The following is a 17,188-nucleotide window of genomic DNA, read 5'->3' as shown; positions in this document are numbered from 1 at the left end:
AGGCGGATTGAGGCACAGAGGTGTCAAGATCAGGGCATGTCAGGAAGAGAGTTCAGTTTGGTTGGAGCATATAGTACATGTAGAGGAGGGGATAGCTAAGACTGGCACAGGGTGGGGGAGGAGGAAGAGAATGTAAGGCCACAAAGTTTGCTATAATAAGCAAGTGATGTGTGATCTCAATTTTTTAGCAGGAAAATCGATGTAATCAACATTAACCTCGGGCAGACAATTTTTTTGGCCATGGTGTTAGGTAGTGGGTGGTATGGGAAAACAAGGATGGTAAGATGAATCCCAGATGAATGACAAATGAGTTCTGAGTCATGACGACAGAAGGCAGGCAGGAGCAATATTTTACAGAAATAGACTTAGTAGAGCAAGTGCTTAGGAGTCAATGAGACTAAAGTTCAAATCCTGTTCTGCTTTATAACAGTTATATGATTATGAAGACATTAAGTCCTCTGAGCCTGTCTCATCTACAAAATGGGTGTATGCATGGAGTTGCTGTGCTGCAGAATAATTCTTGTAAGGTATTTAGCCCAGCTGTGAAACCTGGTAAATGCTCAGTAAATGTTCATGTCACTAATTCCAGTTACTCAGTAACTAAAAATGGAGTTAGGAAGGAAATAGGTGTCCATCCCAGTGACTAAGAGGGATGTGGAGCTCTCTGGAAGGAGAATTGCATCCTGAAGGACTTATTACATTTGGATCCCATCCCTACTCACTAGCTGTGATCTTGCACAAGCTACTTAACCCCTTTATCTCCCTTTTCTTATTTGTAAAATATAGTGTCAATCTCTCCCCCATGGAGCTGCTGTAAGAATAAAGTGAGATAATACATGTAGAATGTGTATTATGTGCCTGGTATACTTTAAGTGCCTAGAAAATATTCGCTTTTTGTAAAAGGATGCAGTTGAATAGTTTCCGCCTTCCATTTGTGATGGGAAGATATGCAAATAGGGGCAAGTGACATATAATGGGACTGGGCATGAAGGGTTATACCCAGTTGAGCCTGGAGATAGGAGTTGCTGGAACAGTTCATTGTAGCTGTATAAGATGAGCAAGGAGTATAGAATAGAAATCGTCCTGGAAAATAATCAGCCAAATACAGAATATAGGTAGAAGCTTCAAAAAGTGTGTCATGGGGGACAAATCATCAGGAGGCTGTTCTAAACTATGAGATGTAAGTTATAACTAGTAGTAATGCATGGACTTCGGACCTTGTTCTTTAAAAAAAAAAAGTGATTCTTCATACAATGGGGGCATCTTGTTTCAGGACTTGTATTAGAGGCTATACAAAAGTTACTGTAATCGTGGCTTCATTCTTGGGCAATACATACTGAAATCCTTTTGGGTGGAACATTGTTTACACATGCATAGGGCACAGAGAAGAAAATGTCAATAAGGCAAAATATTAACAATTGTTCAATGTAGGTAGAGGGTACATATATATGGGGTATTGATTTTACTAACTTTGCCCTGATGGAGATTTTCAATATTAATGAGTACAAAGGAGGCCTGAGGGAAAACTATTTGGGAACCAGCTCAACCAGGAAAAGCAATTCTTTGGAGGAAAAGCAGGTTCCACCTACCAAAGAAGGGATTATAAAAGGGAGAGACGAATCAAAATAAGACTGTGGAATGTTGCATGGAACGCCGACCAGCAGTGAAGAAGTAATAAATGGGGAGGAAGTAGAAGCAGCAAGGATTACTTGACCCTGCTGGGCTGAATTTTTTCAGTACAGAAAAACTGAACATAGCTGAGGAAGATACTCAGGAAAGGGAAGAATGCTAGGAGAGCAAACACCTGTGTGGAAAAGAAAGGGTGTGAAAACATGGCAGGAAGATGTAGCCTTAGATGGAAGGATGCTTTCTGGTTTGGCCCAGAAGTGAGGTCCATGAAGATGTGGGGAAGGAAATGCTCTTCCTAGTGATAAGATGTCTTGCTATTATGGTGGCAGGAAGGGGAAAAGTACTATACCTGCCACTGGATTTGAATACAACAAGGTGAAACAGGTTGCACCTGGCACTGGTTGAACAAGTGGAGGCAGGGGAATAAAACTGGGCAGTCAGCCCTGATAAGTTCTAGAGATAATAAATATAGAGAACTCTAAAGAGCATTTTTTTCTCCCACAACTTGGTACTGGGCAAACATTATGCATTTGATGAGTAAAACTGTCCTGTGGGTAAAAACCTTTATCCTCATTTCCGTGCCCTCTCCTTGGGCTGGTATGGTATATAGGCACATAGTATAATAAGTCCTTAGTGTATAAAGAAGCTTCTGTCCTTTTAGTCACCAGTCCTAAGTGGCCCTGCACCGGAGTGACTAGGGCTGTTTTCCTCTGCTATGCAACTCCATTCCTATGCCCGACAAAGCCTGACAGCACAGGAAGCCAAAGGGGCTCTTTCCCAGGTACCTGGAGAATAAATGGTTTTGGTTCTACTCTGGTATCAGAATCGCGTGGAAGACCCACATTTGGTGGCAGCGACACTTCATTCTGTGCCCAGGAGATGTCGAGAGCACTGGTCCGAGTCCCACTTGCAGGAGCGCTGCCACGCGCTGGTGGAAGTAACCAAGGTCCTCTACAGCAGGACCTTCGTGACAACGCACCCATCATCCCTTCCCTCCTCGGCCTCCTCTTTGAAAGGCAGGGGCGACGCAGGGGCCCAGTGCTGGGAGCCCTCGCGATGCCTCACCTCTGCCAGCTCCCCCAGCCGCGCCTCCAGAGCTGCTCGCTCAGCCTGTAACTCAAGGCGCGCTCGGACTGCGGCGCGTTCCTGCTCCTGAAGCTCCCTGCGCCTGCACTCCAGGGCGCGCTCACCCAGCTCCACCGCTGCCTCGCGCCGCTCTAGCTCCTGCTCGCGTCTGCTGCAGCGCACTGCCAGCGCACACATCTGCTCTAACAAGTTTGCCCAGTCACCTTCTGCGGCTGCGGCTGGGTTGGAGGGCCGCAGCAGACAGGGTGGAGTAGGCGGTGAGCACCCGGCACCGCTCTTCTCCAGCTCCCGGCGGTGCGTGCTCTTCAGATGCTTCCACAGTGTGGAGGTTCCCGCCTGGAAGCCAGGGCCACGTCCCACCCGTTCTCTGCAGAGCCGGCAGGTGGCCCAATGGTCTGACGGGTGCCCTGTACGTGCCGGGGCCAAATGAAAGTATCCCCAGGCCTCGGAGTATGGTGCTCCCAGCAGGCCGGCTGGCGCCAGATGCAGACCTGCACACCCGCCACAGGGTGCTTCCGCGTAGTCTTGCTTACTGCTTTCTCCCATGGTCACAGCCAGCTCCTCACTCCTCATTCCTTCTGCAGTGTCTGCATCCAGAGGGGGAAGAAAGGGAATCATTATCATCATCTACACACAAAACTATGATTGTAGTTAGCCAATGAAGAAACCTTGCCTCCCTTTCATGTGCAAAGGCAATAGTTGTCTGGGTTTCTTTCTCCTTAACAGTGTTAAGTGCTGATGCATCACAAAAACATGTTACAATTGTCCAGCCTTAGGAATTCTCTTTGGAATCCAATGGGTCCCCATGTCCCATGTATTTATACTAATTGTGAGAAACTAAGGTTCTTGAGCTGAAAAAAACTAGCTTAAATAAGTGTTGTAGTTTTAAGACTAGTTAACACACACACTATTTTTCTTTTCAGAAAAAGGGTGAGGTTCTTTTATGTATCATTCTCAACAGTGTTGCAGACTAAACTTTAGAAACAAGCAGAAAATAAATTTTGGGAAATGAAAATTTTGTTTTTAAACTTAAGCTGTGGAAGTGCCAGTGGTGAACAGCCTTTCTTTTTCCTTCTGGGTATTGGGGGTTGAAAGTGGTGCTCTATCACTGAGCTACAACCTCAGCTCTTATTTTTTATTTTGAGACAAGGTCTCACTGAATTGCCCAAACTGGCCTGGAACTTGCAATCTGACCTCAGCCTCTGGAATTGCTGGGATTACAGGAATGCCCAGCCCAAACTAGTTATATTCATTTCTCAACCTAACTAAATGGTCCCTCTGTATATTTGCAAGTTCTGAAGCTTTGCACAATACTTGTACCTAAGGAAGAAAAAGAAAACAGTGTGTTGTTTTGTCTAACTAATTATCTGTGTTAAAGGGGTTCAAATGTAAGGTGATAACTATCACTGCAGTGTTTTATATTATGAAACCAACTCACTATTACAATAACATATCCAAAAAAGGGTGGAGGAAAGGTGAAGTTTTTTGTTTAGGAATAAGTTGATGAAGATCCAAATGTATGATTCTGGATAATCTTACTTTGAAAATTTAAAAACAATAAGAGAACATATGACAGATCCCTTAAGCTCTTCTGACAACTTATCTTAATGTCAAGGTTAAGGTGGAAGAAGCTGGATCAGTGAACTGTCCAGTGCCTGTGTATACTGTCAGGTTCTAAATCAGTAGCAGTGGAGATGATAAAAGTTCCAGAATCTCTCTAGTTAAACACAACTGGGAATTACTGAAGACAAAGATGAGAACAGGAAAGATAAGCCACTATAATAATAGCAGTTAGTATAAGCTTTTAATTCAATTGCTAATAATCTTGTTAGAGATGCATTAAAATTTTTTAAACCTAATTTGTTCTTTTACCCACCAAGCAAGTCCACTCATGCCATTTAGCAGCTCTCTCACATTAAAAAAAGATAGTCTATCAGAATCAATCATCATAAAAGACAAATATTTGATCTCTTCTAGCATAAAAAATGGCTATGCATCTTCTGATACACAGGACTTAATTTAAATGTGGTTATTCATGATAAGTAAAAGTTTTTTAGAAATAAAATCCTACATTTCCCTCAAGGGATTTATTAAATTGCTGAAGTCCTGAAAGTAGGAGTAGGTGGGATGAGAGGTTATAGATACCTTCAAGAAAGGTAACAATTATGGTTGGTAAACAGAACAAGATTTTAGAATTAGAAACATTTTTCTTAATCCTCAAGTTTTCTGTGCTTTTTTCCTTTTTAGAATTCTATTTCCTTTTACACTGTGTATAATCTTTCCGTAGTTCTTTATTTTTTTAAATTAATGGGTATATACAAAAGCGGAGGTAGTGTTGCAATGAATTTCTGTGGTTTATTTCATAAGTTTTTAAAAAATTAATATTTTTCAGTAACATCAAGACTACTGTTTTGCATTTTGATATGCTTTCTTGAGGTAGGTGCTGGAAACTGTATGCAACCTGTAGATTCTCTGTGCCAAAGCCTGAGAGTCATCTTTGCTGATATTTCCCCTAAGAGTGCCAGAGGTGACCCATTTCTATCATGCTTTTTACCTCTGTGCAAGTTGTCTCTTGGTTTCTTGAAAATTCTGGGATATCCAGAGGAGTGTCACCTGTGTGAATGCCATCTGTTATAAGAGTTAAGATGGGCAGAGAGTGAGAAGCACTGATTTTACTGTCATGACCCTGTGGATTTAGTGGAAAGCCTCATCTGAGCCATGGACAAGTAGTACCACAAATGTCGGCCAGCAGAGTGCTGCCCCTCCGAAGTTGGCAGAGGGACATCCTCTGCCTGGGCAACCCTTCGCTGTTGGAGGTCTTAACCGGTAGAAAGCAGTATGGTATGAGACTGCTTCACCTTCTCAGTCCTCCACAGTGGGCTGCATTCTGGCTCAATATGTTCTTCTTTTCAGACTCAGTATCCAAAGAATGACCCACAGTTGACGAACACAGTCATACAGCCTGCCCAGCTCTACAGGACATCCTTGAAGTCATCTCAACTGATCCTACTTTCAGCCATCTAACTTGGAAGAGAGTGTCTGGGAAACTCCTGAGTCACAATAGAACATGCAGAAAGCTCTCACAAACGGACATGAACAAAACATGCCACCAAATAGAAAAATGGGCAAGAAATAAGAGCAGGCAGATGATCAAAGAATGAACTCAAATGGCCGGGAAACTTGTAAAAACACACATCTCATATTCAGGGAGATTGTATAAGAATAACAGTAAGATCATTTTGTATCCATCATTCTAACAAAAGTGAAGAGGTTTAACAGCCAAAGCTAGAAGGGAAGCTGAGAAAAGAACATACTCACACATTATTAGTGAAGATATGACAGCTTTGGGGAATGCAATCTGATAATTTCCATATTAATTAAAAATAGATAATAATATCTATTCTGTAAAACTAAAAGCACCAATATACAAAGTCATATGTGGTAAGGTGTTTATTGAAACCTTATTTATAATAGCAAAAAAGAAACATGGAAATGCTTAACATCACAGTGGCTGGGCTCATAATATCTGGTCATACCAGGGAATATTATGTACCCATTTAAAAGGAGGGAAGCTCTGCCAGATGTCCTAGAGGAATTTCTGAAGGAACTGTTCAGACAGAAAAGCAAAATGTAGAAAAGTGTGTATAAAATGATCTCATTAAATAATACATCTGTATAGAAATTATCAACATACAAATGCTCTTCAACTTGAGATGGGGTAACATCCCAATAAATATAAGTTGAAAATATTGTAAGCAGAAAGTGCATTTAATATACTTAGCCCATTCAACATCCTAGTTTAGCAGTGCAGTACACTGTAGAGTATTAGTTGTTACCCTTTGTGATCACATGGCTGACTGGGAGCTGCAGCTATTGCTGCTGCCCACATCACATGAGTATTGTACTGCACATTGCTATCCCAGAAAAAGGTCAAGTTCAAAGTATGGTTTGTACAGAATGCACATAACTTTTTTTTTTAATTTTCCAACAAGTTTTCAAGTTTTATTTTAATGTCTTTTTTATTGTTTTTTTTAATTGGTTGTTCAAAAGCACATAACTTTCACACCATTGTAAAGTCGAAAAAATCCTAAGTTGAATCATTGCAAGTTGGGGCCCATCTGTATAAATATATATGAAGAAAAATAAGGAAGGAGACCCTGATTTGATGTGGTGGTAGCTGATATGAAAGGAGGGAAAAGAGGAAGAGGGAGACACAAAAGCAAAAGAAAAAAAGGTACTTATGCATATGATCATATACATACTTTTAGGCAGAGTGTGTGTGTGTGTGTGTGTGTGTGTGTGTGTGTATGGAAGGATCTATATATAAATAAAAAGTAACTACAAAACAATGCTTGGCTCCTCAGGCATATGAGCTCAGGCAAGGTGTTTTAGTTAGCTGTTTTGCCACTGTGACAAAAAAGCCTCAAAAAAAAACAATTTTAGAGAGGGAAAAATTTACTTGGGGCTTGTGGCTTCAGAGGTCTCAGTCCTCTTATGGCGGCTCCATTGCTCTGGGCCCAAGATGTGGCAGAAAATTATGGTGGAAGAGTCTGGTAGAGGAATGCGGCTCAGGACATAACTAACAGGAAGCAGAGAGGGACTCTACTCACCAGATACAAAATATATACCCCAAAGGCACACCCCCAATGACCCACCTCCTCCACATACTACCAGCCTAGAATTACCACCCAGTTAATCCCCATCAGTGGATTAATGCACTGATTAAGTTAAGACTCTCATAACCCAATCATTTCACTTCTAAATGTTCTAGTATTTCTCACACCTGAGCTTTTGGGGGACGCCTCATAATGTAAACCATAGGTATGCCACCCTTACCTATGGAAGCTGGAGGGGACTTCCCAGTCTCATTGGGAAGCCCATTGCTGGCTTCTTGGAAGATCTACATGCATAGAATGCTGCCATCTATCCTGGAGGAAACTCAGTGTGTGGAGATGCTTAGTGTCAGTGCCCTGCCTAAGCAGAAGGAGATTCTATATCCACAGGAGGTACAGGACACAAGGAGAGAGCAGCACACCTCATTCATTGCCTTGGCTGTTTTCAATGAAATTAACCTGGCCCTATGTAGCACAGCTAATTGAGTCTCAATCTCCCCACGTGTCAGGGAAACTGTAAAGATTATCTGCCATTAAACAAGTGGCTAGGTCTTACATCACAGCTCAGTGGTAGAGTGCTTGCCTCACATGGTTCGATTCTCAGCACTGCATATAAATAAATGAATAAAAAGGTCCATCAACAACAAAAAATTTAAAAAACAAGTGACTAAAATCAGATAATGCAAATGATCTCACTGCTAGACTCCTCAGTGTTATATAAATTTAAGGCATGAACAACAAAGAAGCTACCAGTATTTACTGTTTAGACATACCCACATTGCAATTTTAGTGGCTAAAATCTGTTTTTCTGTTGGACATTCTGTCTAAACTGGAGGATTTCCCTCAGAACTTTCTTAATACAAAAAGCAAATAAAAAAGAATAACAAATCCAAAGCCTTCATTCTCCAAATTTATTTTTACTTCTAAACTGACTTTCATGTAAAATAAGTTGCCCATCACTTAGGCCAAAGGAGATAATGGGAAGGGTTTAGTTAGCTGAAGCCTGTGATATGTACTTGTCCCTTTCCAAGTACTCAATAACAAAACATGGGCATTTTTTGTGTGATTAGCTAATAATGGAAAATAAGAGCTCCCTTAATATTTCCTTAAACATTTTTTTTTTAGTGAGAGAGAGAAAGAATTTTTTATTTTAAACAGAGAGAGAGAGAGAGAGAGAGAGAGAATTTTAATATTTATTTTTTAGTTCTCCGCGGACACAACATCTTTGTTGGTATGTGGTGCTGAGGATCGAATCCGGGCCGCACGCATGCCAAGCAAGCACGCTACTGCTTGAGCCACATCCCCAGCCCTCCTTAAACATTTTTTAAAACAACTACGAAGGTGCCAACAAATGTTATTACTTTGCTTACATTCATTCATTCCACCCAGCTCTGTTCAAATGCTCACTGTGCACCTGCCCAGGGTCAAATGCGCATGCCTGCCGCTGAGCATTTCAACAACACCATGTATTCTCTGCCTTCAGGAAGCTCACCACCTGGTGGGGAAAAAATGTTTTCAACAATAATTCTGATATCCTGATAAAGATCAGATCAGTATTCACTCATTAGGATGAATTCCATCATACCTTGTTCACAAAGCAGAAGGGGAAGGCAAGGGGCAGCTCCTTGGCACCAAGGCCTTGTTGTCTCATACTAACCTTGATAGTGCTCAGCATCTCTTCTCTGCCCTTCCCCACTGGGTATAAAATTCACTGTGTTATCTACCACCAAAGCCCAGTACCAACAAAACCCATTACTGTTATTACCATTAGTGATTGATGCCAATAAAATTTCAATGCTTTAGTGTATAACTAAAGAATAAAATATCTTGAAGCTACATAAAAGTACTGCCAGCATGAAACAAATTCAACAATGGAAATTTTTGTGGTCTTCAATGGGGGGAATCCTCATGATACAAATGTATATTTTAGATATTTTCTGGAAAGGGAAAGGGTGTTATTATTGGTACCATGCCTCTAAAACACTCCTATGCTGAATTTTATTTTGAGCATCCATCGTCTGGAAGATATGATGTCTAAGACTGTGAAAACAAAAAATTCACACTAATATCTCTGCATTTGAGTCTGATCCTGAAGAAGTTCTAATAATCTATCAGGTTAAAGCTTGAGAGCCTCAGTATGATCTCCCTGAATACCAATGTAGAGAGTGAAAAAAGAGCTCAATTTTGTAAATATTATATAAATATTATTATAAATCAAACAGATATTTCTGTCATTAGCTAAAAGGCAGAGACTTTCAAGGTCTTTGTTTTTTAGTTCTGGTGATTGAACCCAGGGTCTTCTATCACTAAACTACACATACCCCCGTCCCTTATTAATGCATTTTAAAAAATATAAATTGTAAAGCATTCTTTTCTTAAGAAGACATTTATCTCAGACCCACATTGCTTTAATATGTGTAGTCATCCTATGAACTCCCTATGAAAGCTAATTTTATATATTTATGCTTATACCCATAAAAAATATTAAGCATGCTAAAGACCAAAGAACCAAATAATGTTCTCAAAAGAACAACTGAATTATAGCTCCATTTGTCCTTCTGCAGTCATGGCTAATCACTTTAGTTGGATTAGTCAGGGAGAAACACAAATATACGTTGGTTGAGCTCTGGATTAGGTGAGAAGTCCACACTAATGTGAAATTTATACAGACTGTGTGAAAACACTAAGAAAGATTTTCATTTATTCCATCCACCAGTGACAAACCAAAGTAGAACATAATAAGTAAAAGAAATAATTAGCTTTGGCCACTGAAATGTCAAGAAATCACAGTTCATTGTTATCTGTTCATCTCTGTTGACCTATTAGGTTGCTGCCACGTATTCATGTATCTATAAACAAATCCAGACAATTAGAAAAATTAGTTTGCAATTATGAGGCTTACAGCTTTCAAAAGCAAGTAAAAATAACTCTAAACTGTAAAATGTGAATACCTAGGTTGGGGAATAAAGAGTTAAGTGTAAAAACATTTAGAAAAAGGTTATTTGTGGATTGAAAAAATTTACTGGACCCACAGCTAATTATCTGGTGAATCAGAGGTGTGCCCTAAATGTCATAAGCCAAATTCTTAGATCTTTCTACCATTACTAAAAGGCAATGGAGCACTCTCTCTCTATTAATGCATTTTTAAAAATGAAAATTGTAAAACATTCTGCTATAAAGTGGACCTTTATTTCAGATCTGCATTACTTTATTTCACATAAGGTTCTAAAAGGAAAGGTGGCCATTCATTTTATCTTGTAGAAATGCATAATTTAATATGAATTAGAGGGATTTAAAGGTGCCCTACTTCGAAGGCCTTTGTAACTCAAAAAAAGATTTTTAAATTGAGAACCAGTTTGGGCTCTTAGCATTTTTACATATTGTATGCTTTCTGTTGCCAGTTGCCTTGAACTACTTTTTGGCCAGAAAAACTACTAATATGGATAAAATATATAGCAAATAATGGCTCTAATTATGTCAACTTATCAAGCAATTCTGCAACAGCTGCTCTTCAACACCTTAACTTTGTAATTTGGGCTATTTGGAAGTCCAATTGGTTGCAAATACTTTTTTTTTTTTTTCTTTCTAGGAGTGGAGAAAACACTGGTTGGTAAAGCTTTGCACTTTTGGCTTCTGTATTTACAGTATTTACAGCAAAGTATTTGCAGCTAACTGCTCTGGTATACTCCGAAAAGATCAGGAAATCCTTTTGTTTGAAGACCACAGCAGAAGGAGTGGGGGTGGGGACTCTAGTTTGAGCATCTGGCTGGCATTGGGGTTCTCTCTCCACAGGTGGGACACATTAACAAAAGTCCCAATTAAAGAAAGGGCCCACTGCAGGGCGCCCAGCCCTTAGCGCTGTTAACAGTCTCACTGCAACAATAAAAGCAAAACTTTATAAAGAGACAGTAGGAAAGTGGTGATGGTTTTCGATATTTCGAAAAAGTTTGTTGGAGAGAGTCTGTAAGAAGGTGAAAAAAGGAGGTGATGGAAAGAAAGCAAGCAGGGCCTCTACGTAGAACCCCGCATCCAATGCATCTTCTGCAATAACGACAATAGCGCAGGGCACGCCCAGCACCCCTGCACAGCGCAGCCTGTCGATGCGCGGGTTGGGCGTCTGCGGCCAACCGGCGTACCCGTGGTCCCCGCGATCCCTGGCGGGTGGCCGCGACGTTCGGGTTCACGTCGCAGCAACCCCGCGCGGCCCCCGACCTTCCCGCTGCGGCCTGCCACGCCCCGGCCGCTGGCCCCGGCGCGGCTCGCGGGATACCAGGCCCACACTCACCGCGAGGCCCGCGACACGGGCGGGAGTCCCCTGCGGGTCGCGAGTCCTGATCGCCCATCCCCTCCAGGCTCCTCGCAGACATTTTGTCCCGAACGGAAACCTCCGCTTCCCCCTTAAAGACACAGCGCTCAATTCAAGTGTGTGGGAGTGAGAAGGAGGATGGAGACTAGCGGTGGCCTTTAAGAGAACGCGGTGGGGGAGTTACTCTTAAAATCATCCAGGCCCACGAAGGATAGACGTGTTTGCCAGGGTTTTTAAGTGATGCGGCAGCTTAGTGAAGTTTAAAATGTGACTACTATTTTATGTCTTTGCGTTAACCTTCCAAGACCTGGATTCCCTGTCTGTCTAGAGCTCTGAGCGCAGTTTTCATCCTTTCAGGTTCTGGGCTGTGAAGTCACAAGTTGTTAGAAGAAATCCCCTCCAAGCAAGGTCTGGACAGATAAAGGCAGAGCTCTTTGGCGTCCACCACCAGCATGGTGTACCAGTTTGCCTAGTTTATACTCAGGTACAAACAGCCCCTACAACTCAGTGATTTATAATAATAAAGCTCTATTTCTGAAGAAAATTACATCAGTTACATTGCAGGCTTGACTCGACTCTACCAATTTCTTTATTCCAGGATCCAGGTCAAAGATTAACTTTTTGAAACATGCTCACTGGAGTGCTGGTAAACCAACTTTAGGGCAGAGGGGAAAGTCCTGATTTGTAATGTTTGCTATTTCAATGGTGTAAATACTCCCTCCCACCATGGCCAATTTCAATCTGCCATATTTGACAGGAGTCTTGCCAAGTTCCTGGATGAAACTATCAGCTCTTGTACACAACTGACACATGCTGCTCTTAAAACATTGTGGGGGCCTGAATTCTGGTTGCATTTTATTGACCAAAGCAAAATCACATGACCAGGCTTGCTGCCCAAGGCCAAGAAAGCATACTTCCATACACCTGTAAGGAATATTTGCAAGTCAGGTGAGAATGAGCAGAGATGTATAATTATCTTAAAACAGAACAAGAATTACTGAGTGCAGTAATACAACTCACCCATCCTGCTTTGGTTCAAGTTTTCCTTGTGTTTGTTTTGTCATTTTGATGCTATGGATCTAACCCAAGATACTAAGCTAAGTGCTAAATGACTGCTCTACCACTGAGCTGCACCCCCAGACCCTCAATTAATATTTTTAACCTGATCCTTTCTAGAAATTAGAGTTGCAAAGTCTATTTAATAGAATTTCTCCTTACCATCCCAAGAATGATTTCAGAAGAAAAAACTAGTTGGGTGTCTTTTAAAGAGAAATTTGCAATGTAAATGTTAACTTTTAGGTTACTATTTTTTTTTAATCCAACTGAAATGATACTTATGGCTATAGACATTTCATTAAAAGAAAAATAACCAGAATAAGGGAATCAGGTTAAAACTGTATTAATTCATGTTTTACTATGTGAACAACTTTTTAAGTTTGTTTTATCTGGCAACCCTTTTAACAAGAGACTTTATTTTCAGTGCTGGGAGTTGAACCTAGGTCCTTTTCTGCATGTTAGTCAAGTGAGCTATGTCCCCAGTCAAGGCTTTAATGTTTTCTGTTTGTTTGTTTTTAAACATTTTTTTTCAATACCTTTATTTTATTTATTTATTTTTATGTGGCGCTGAGGATCAAACCCAGGGCCTTGCATGTGTTAGGCGAGCGCTCTACTGCTGAGCCACAACCCTAGCCTGGCTTTAATGTTTTGAATGCCTTAAAAATCCATTTGTCTTTAAAATGACCATGTAATGAAATACAAGATTTTTTTCATTAGTTTACAGAAGAGTTTTCAGTAAGTGCCTCCCCCCACCGCCTGCGGGGATTGAACACAGGGATGCTCTTAACTCTGAGCTTTATCCCTTTTCCAGGCCCCTGCTGCTGCAGCAAAATAAGGGTGGGGGACACAACTTGTATACCTTGATACAGCAGGAGTGGAAGCCTTTATTATAGGACAGGAGCGGTATTTATACATTCCACACAGCTTATCTTAATTAGCATAAACTAGATACATCAGTCAACCAATAAGAAATCTCCACACTTAATGGCTTGCTGGCATTACTTCATAAACCACTCCCTCTGGCATTTTGCCAGGCACCATCCAAACTTGTTTACAGATTCTAACATTCCCCTGGCAAAATGCCAGGCGCCATCCTGACTTGTTTACAGACTCTAACAGGCCCCCACCTTTTTTAACCCCCTTGCCCCTCCTTCCCTTTTCCAGCCCTTTTTATTTTTATTTTGTGAAAGGGTCTTACTAAGTTGATGAGGCTGGCCTTGAATTTGCAAGCCTCCTGCCTCAGCCTCCCAAGAAGTTGGGATTACAAAGTTTCACCTGTACCTGGCTTGCCAAGCAGTATTTTAAGCCTGAGTAGGAGTCTAGAATTTCAAAAGACCATTCCTGCCCTCAAGAAGATAATACTCCAGTAAGAGGGCAGGACAAATGCAACTCTAGGAAAAAAGGGACAGTCAATGTAAGAGGAAGTATTCAAGTGCCATACTAAATCGAGAACAGCTACATATTTTTCAGTGTGGCAGCATTTAAACAAGACCAGGAACATGGTGGAATTTGGTCTCTTGGCATTACACATTCATTATTCTAACCAGATGTGTTTTTCATTTATTTTTGAAGTCCAAAGAAAAGGAACTTGTTTTCCCTGTGTTTCATTCTATTATCAGAAACCTCTTCCTTATAGTTGTAAATTGAAATTATAAAATGTGTCTCAAATATCTAATCACTGTTCTTCATCTCACATTCCTTGTTGAAGTTTCAGCAGGAAAAACACTTCTTCTTCTCTTGGTAGTGGGAGTTCTCCTAACTTTCATCATTAATTTAACAATAAATAAACAACATTTCCTTTACATTATCTAATGGTATATAGTTGTCCATAGTATTCCTTCAAATTCTTTTTATTTCTATAAGTTGATAAAATGTCCCCTCTTTCATTTGTTTCCTAGTTGTGCTTTTGCTAAGCCCTCCCATGGTGTCATGCCATCTGCTTTTGGTGAGGCACCTTGTAGGAAATAGTTGCATAAAATTAATTATCAGATGTAGTGCAGTGATGGCACTTACCACCATTTTCTGCTGCATCCTGCAGTGTTTTCTCTGTAGGGTCCAGTGGAGACCTTTCTCTGATGTCTCAGTGTCAAGATCTGCATCCCTTGAATAAATGGAACCTTTTAATCCCACTGAGGATTATGTAACAGACTTGTTTTCTTATGTTAGCTGCCAGGCAGGCTAAGAGTCAAATACAGAATATCTACCCTATTAATTTCTTAGGGCTGCCAAAGTACACAGAGTGACTTAAAACATCAGATATTTATTCTTCCCTAGGTGTAGAAGTTAGAAATCAAAATCAAGGTGTTAGTGGGGCCATGCTGTTCAGTTTGAGAAAAATATTTATGGAGATTGCCTCAAAGCCCTGAAGTACCAAGCTGTATACCTGGACCACATTCTTTTGGTAGCAGAAAGAAATGGCTTTATTCCTATGGGAGTCGTTAAAAGGTATTAGGAGTTATTTTATATTTACCAGAGCTATTAGGAAGAAGTGGCTCAGATATTTGTCTCAGAATTTCAACTCCTTTTTCAGAATCCATTAGTTCACCCTCCTATATGGGGTTTATGCATCTAGTCCCCATAAACTACTACATTCTCTAAGGCTGGGGGAAGCTAGGAGGTAAGGCAGGCAAAGACCACCCTCTGCCCCTCACATTCTTTCTCTTCTATGATTCTAAGATGCCTCAGAAAGGCCCATGGTGCTCTTTCTAGCTGCTTCATTTAGTTCCATGTTTGTATTCTCTTCCAAATATATGTGCATATGACTAGACAGTGACAATCAAAATCTGCCTGCTATGGGACACACTTAGAAATATTTTTTTCCCCTAAAAGTAGGGTACAACTTTTTTTTAATATTTATTTTTTTAGTTGTAGTTGGACACAATACCTTCATTTTATTTATTTATTTTTATGTGGTGCTGAGGATGAAACTCAGGGCCTCTCACGTACTAGTGAGCGCTCTACCGCTGAGCCACAACCCCAGCCCTTGGGTATGACTTTTTAAAAAATTGCTATATTTCAAAGAGAAGGAATAGGTGCTTTAGACTATTTTTAATTCTTATAAAAAAATACCCAAGAAATAGGTTTATTTAGCTCACAGTTCCGGAAGTTCAAGAGCATGGTACCATGCTCAGTTCTGACAGACATTATGGCAGCACATGTGATAGTGGTAAGTGCCACTTATGGAAGAGAGAGTCGGAAGAGGCACCACACTCCCTTGTAACAACCCATTCCCCTGGGAACAAATCCAGTCACCAGACCTATATTAATCTCTTCCTTGGGTGGCAGCCCATGACCTAACCACCTTTTACCAGACTCCACCTCTCAACCATACTGGGGACCAAGCTTCCAGAAGAAATGTAAGGCATCTGGGGAAATTGCAAGGGACACACTCAAACCATATCCAAACCATAGTAGGGTAAGAGAGAAAAGAAAAAACGAAGCAATACGAGTGACAGTGATAGGACTCCTGTTCTTACTCACCCACCAGGGTCCCTAGGTGAAGCTTATGCTTGGATGAGAAGAGAACAGAGTAGACAGGACACAGGGAGGTGACCCTGCACAAATAGCCTGGCCCCAGAGAACTTTGCTACATTGGCCCACTTGTTCAAAGAGCTGACAGGGTGGGATTGGGAGTCCCTCTTTTTTGTTTAAAGCACTATTGTGACTGGCTGGAGTGGACATCTGCAAACTTATCTTGCTATGATTCCAGGAGTTCATCTGTAGTCTGGGTTGATGTGACCTAACCCTAGTGATCAGACATTCCACACAAGTTTTGAGGTTTTTATGAACTCCTTTTGCCAATGGAAAAAGACTGACTTTCACAAAAGAGCTGCTGTTTCTATTTCCTGAGATAATTATAAAGAGCAACATCCTCCCCCAGCATTAAATTATTTTATGTTGTGTCTATTTTGCAATGGAAAAAGAGTAAATTATTATCCGTGTATGTGTGGCTTTTGGGGACAAGCAGAAGTCTGATTTACAGATGTAGGGTTTATTGCTGTGTTCCCTGAGAAACTATCAGAACGCTTTTGTGTTTTGGTTTTAGTTGGATCTCCTTGGAATGACCCAGCCTGCCTGCCTGGATTTATGATTTAATCAATTCAGACTCTTTCTCTCTGTCCAACCAGATCTCCTACTAGCTCTTTGAGTCCCAGAAGACTTCTTAGGCTACACCATCTTATAAGGGTCTCTCCTTTGTCTAAATTTCTCTTGTCCTCTCAGTATCAGACTCCTGGCACATTGTTTCCTAGAAGCTAGTCTTACCTTCACAGCTCCACTGTAATGATCTCAGAGCAATATTTTAGCCCACCATTTAATTGCTGTGACCAAAAGACCTGAGAAGAACAATTAGAGGAGGGAAAGTTCATTTTGAGGCACATGGTTTCAGAGGTCTTAATCATAGATGACTGACTTTGTTCCTTGGGGCTCCAGGTAAGGCAGAACATCATGGTAGAAGCGTGTGGGGGAGGAAAGCATCTGGGAATGTGACACTAGGAAG

The 17,188-nt window shown here is 41.0% G+C and overlaps 1 protein-coding gene and 1 long non-coding RNA gene across 3 annotated transcripts; one reads left to right on the top strand and one right to left on the bottom strand.

Moving 5' to 3' along the window:
• Window positions 1-1,230: 1,230 nt before the first annotated feature.
• On the bottom strand, window positions 1,231-11,756 carry ZBED3 (zinc finger BED-type containing 3). 2 transcript variants are annotated; one of them, XM_081268293.1, is made up of 4 exons: window positions 11,614-11,756; window positions 8,699-8,823; window positions 5,270-5,343; window positions 1,231-3,302 (listed from the first exon to the last, which is right to left on the bottom strand). In XM_081268293.1, exon 4 carries the CDS (start codon window positions 3,286-3,288, stop codon window positions 2,581-2,583), a length of 708 nt encoding a protein of 235 aa, XP_081124419.1. In that variant the 5' UTR covers window positions 3,289-3,302; window positions 5,270-5,343; window positions 8,699-8,823; window positions 11,614-11,756; the 3' UTR covers window positions 1,231-2,580. The 2 variants fall into 2 exon arrangements, with proteins under 2 accessions (XP_081124419.1, XP_081124418.1); XM_081268292.1 differs by lacking the exon at window positions 5,270-5,343.
• LOC308634571 lies at window positions 11,624-12,527 on the top strand. The gene is made up of 4 exons (XR_014019031.1): window positions 11,624-11,750; window positions 11,992-12,118; window positions 12,233-12,280; window positions 12,392-12,527. It is a non-coding gene; the product is annotated as an uncharacterized lncRNA (long non-coding RNA).
• The last annotated feature ends 4,661 nt before the right edge of the window (window positions 12,528-17,188 follow it).

This window comes from Spermophilus citellus, assembly GCF_964194105.1.
Source record: "Spermophilus citellus genome assembly, chromosome: 1".
NCBI classification, from domain to species: Eukaryota; Metazoa; Chordata; class Mammalia; order Rodentia; family Sciuridae; genus Spermophilus; species Spermophilus citellus.
This window is presented reverse-complemented; position numbering and strand designations above follow the sequence as displayed.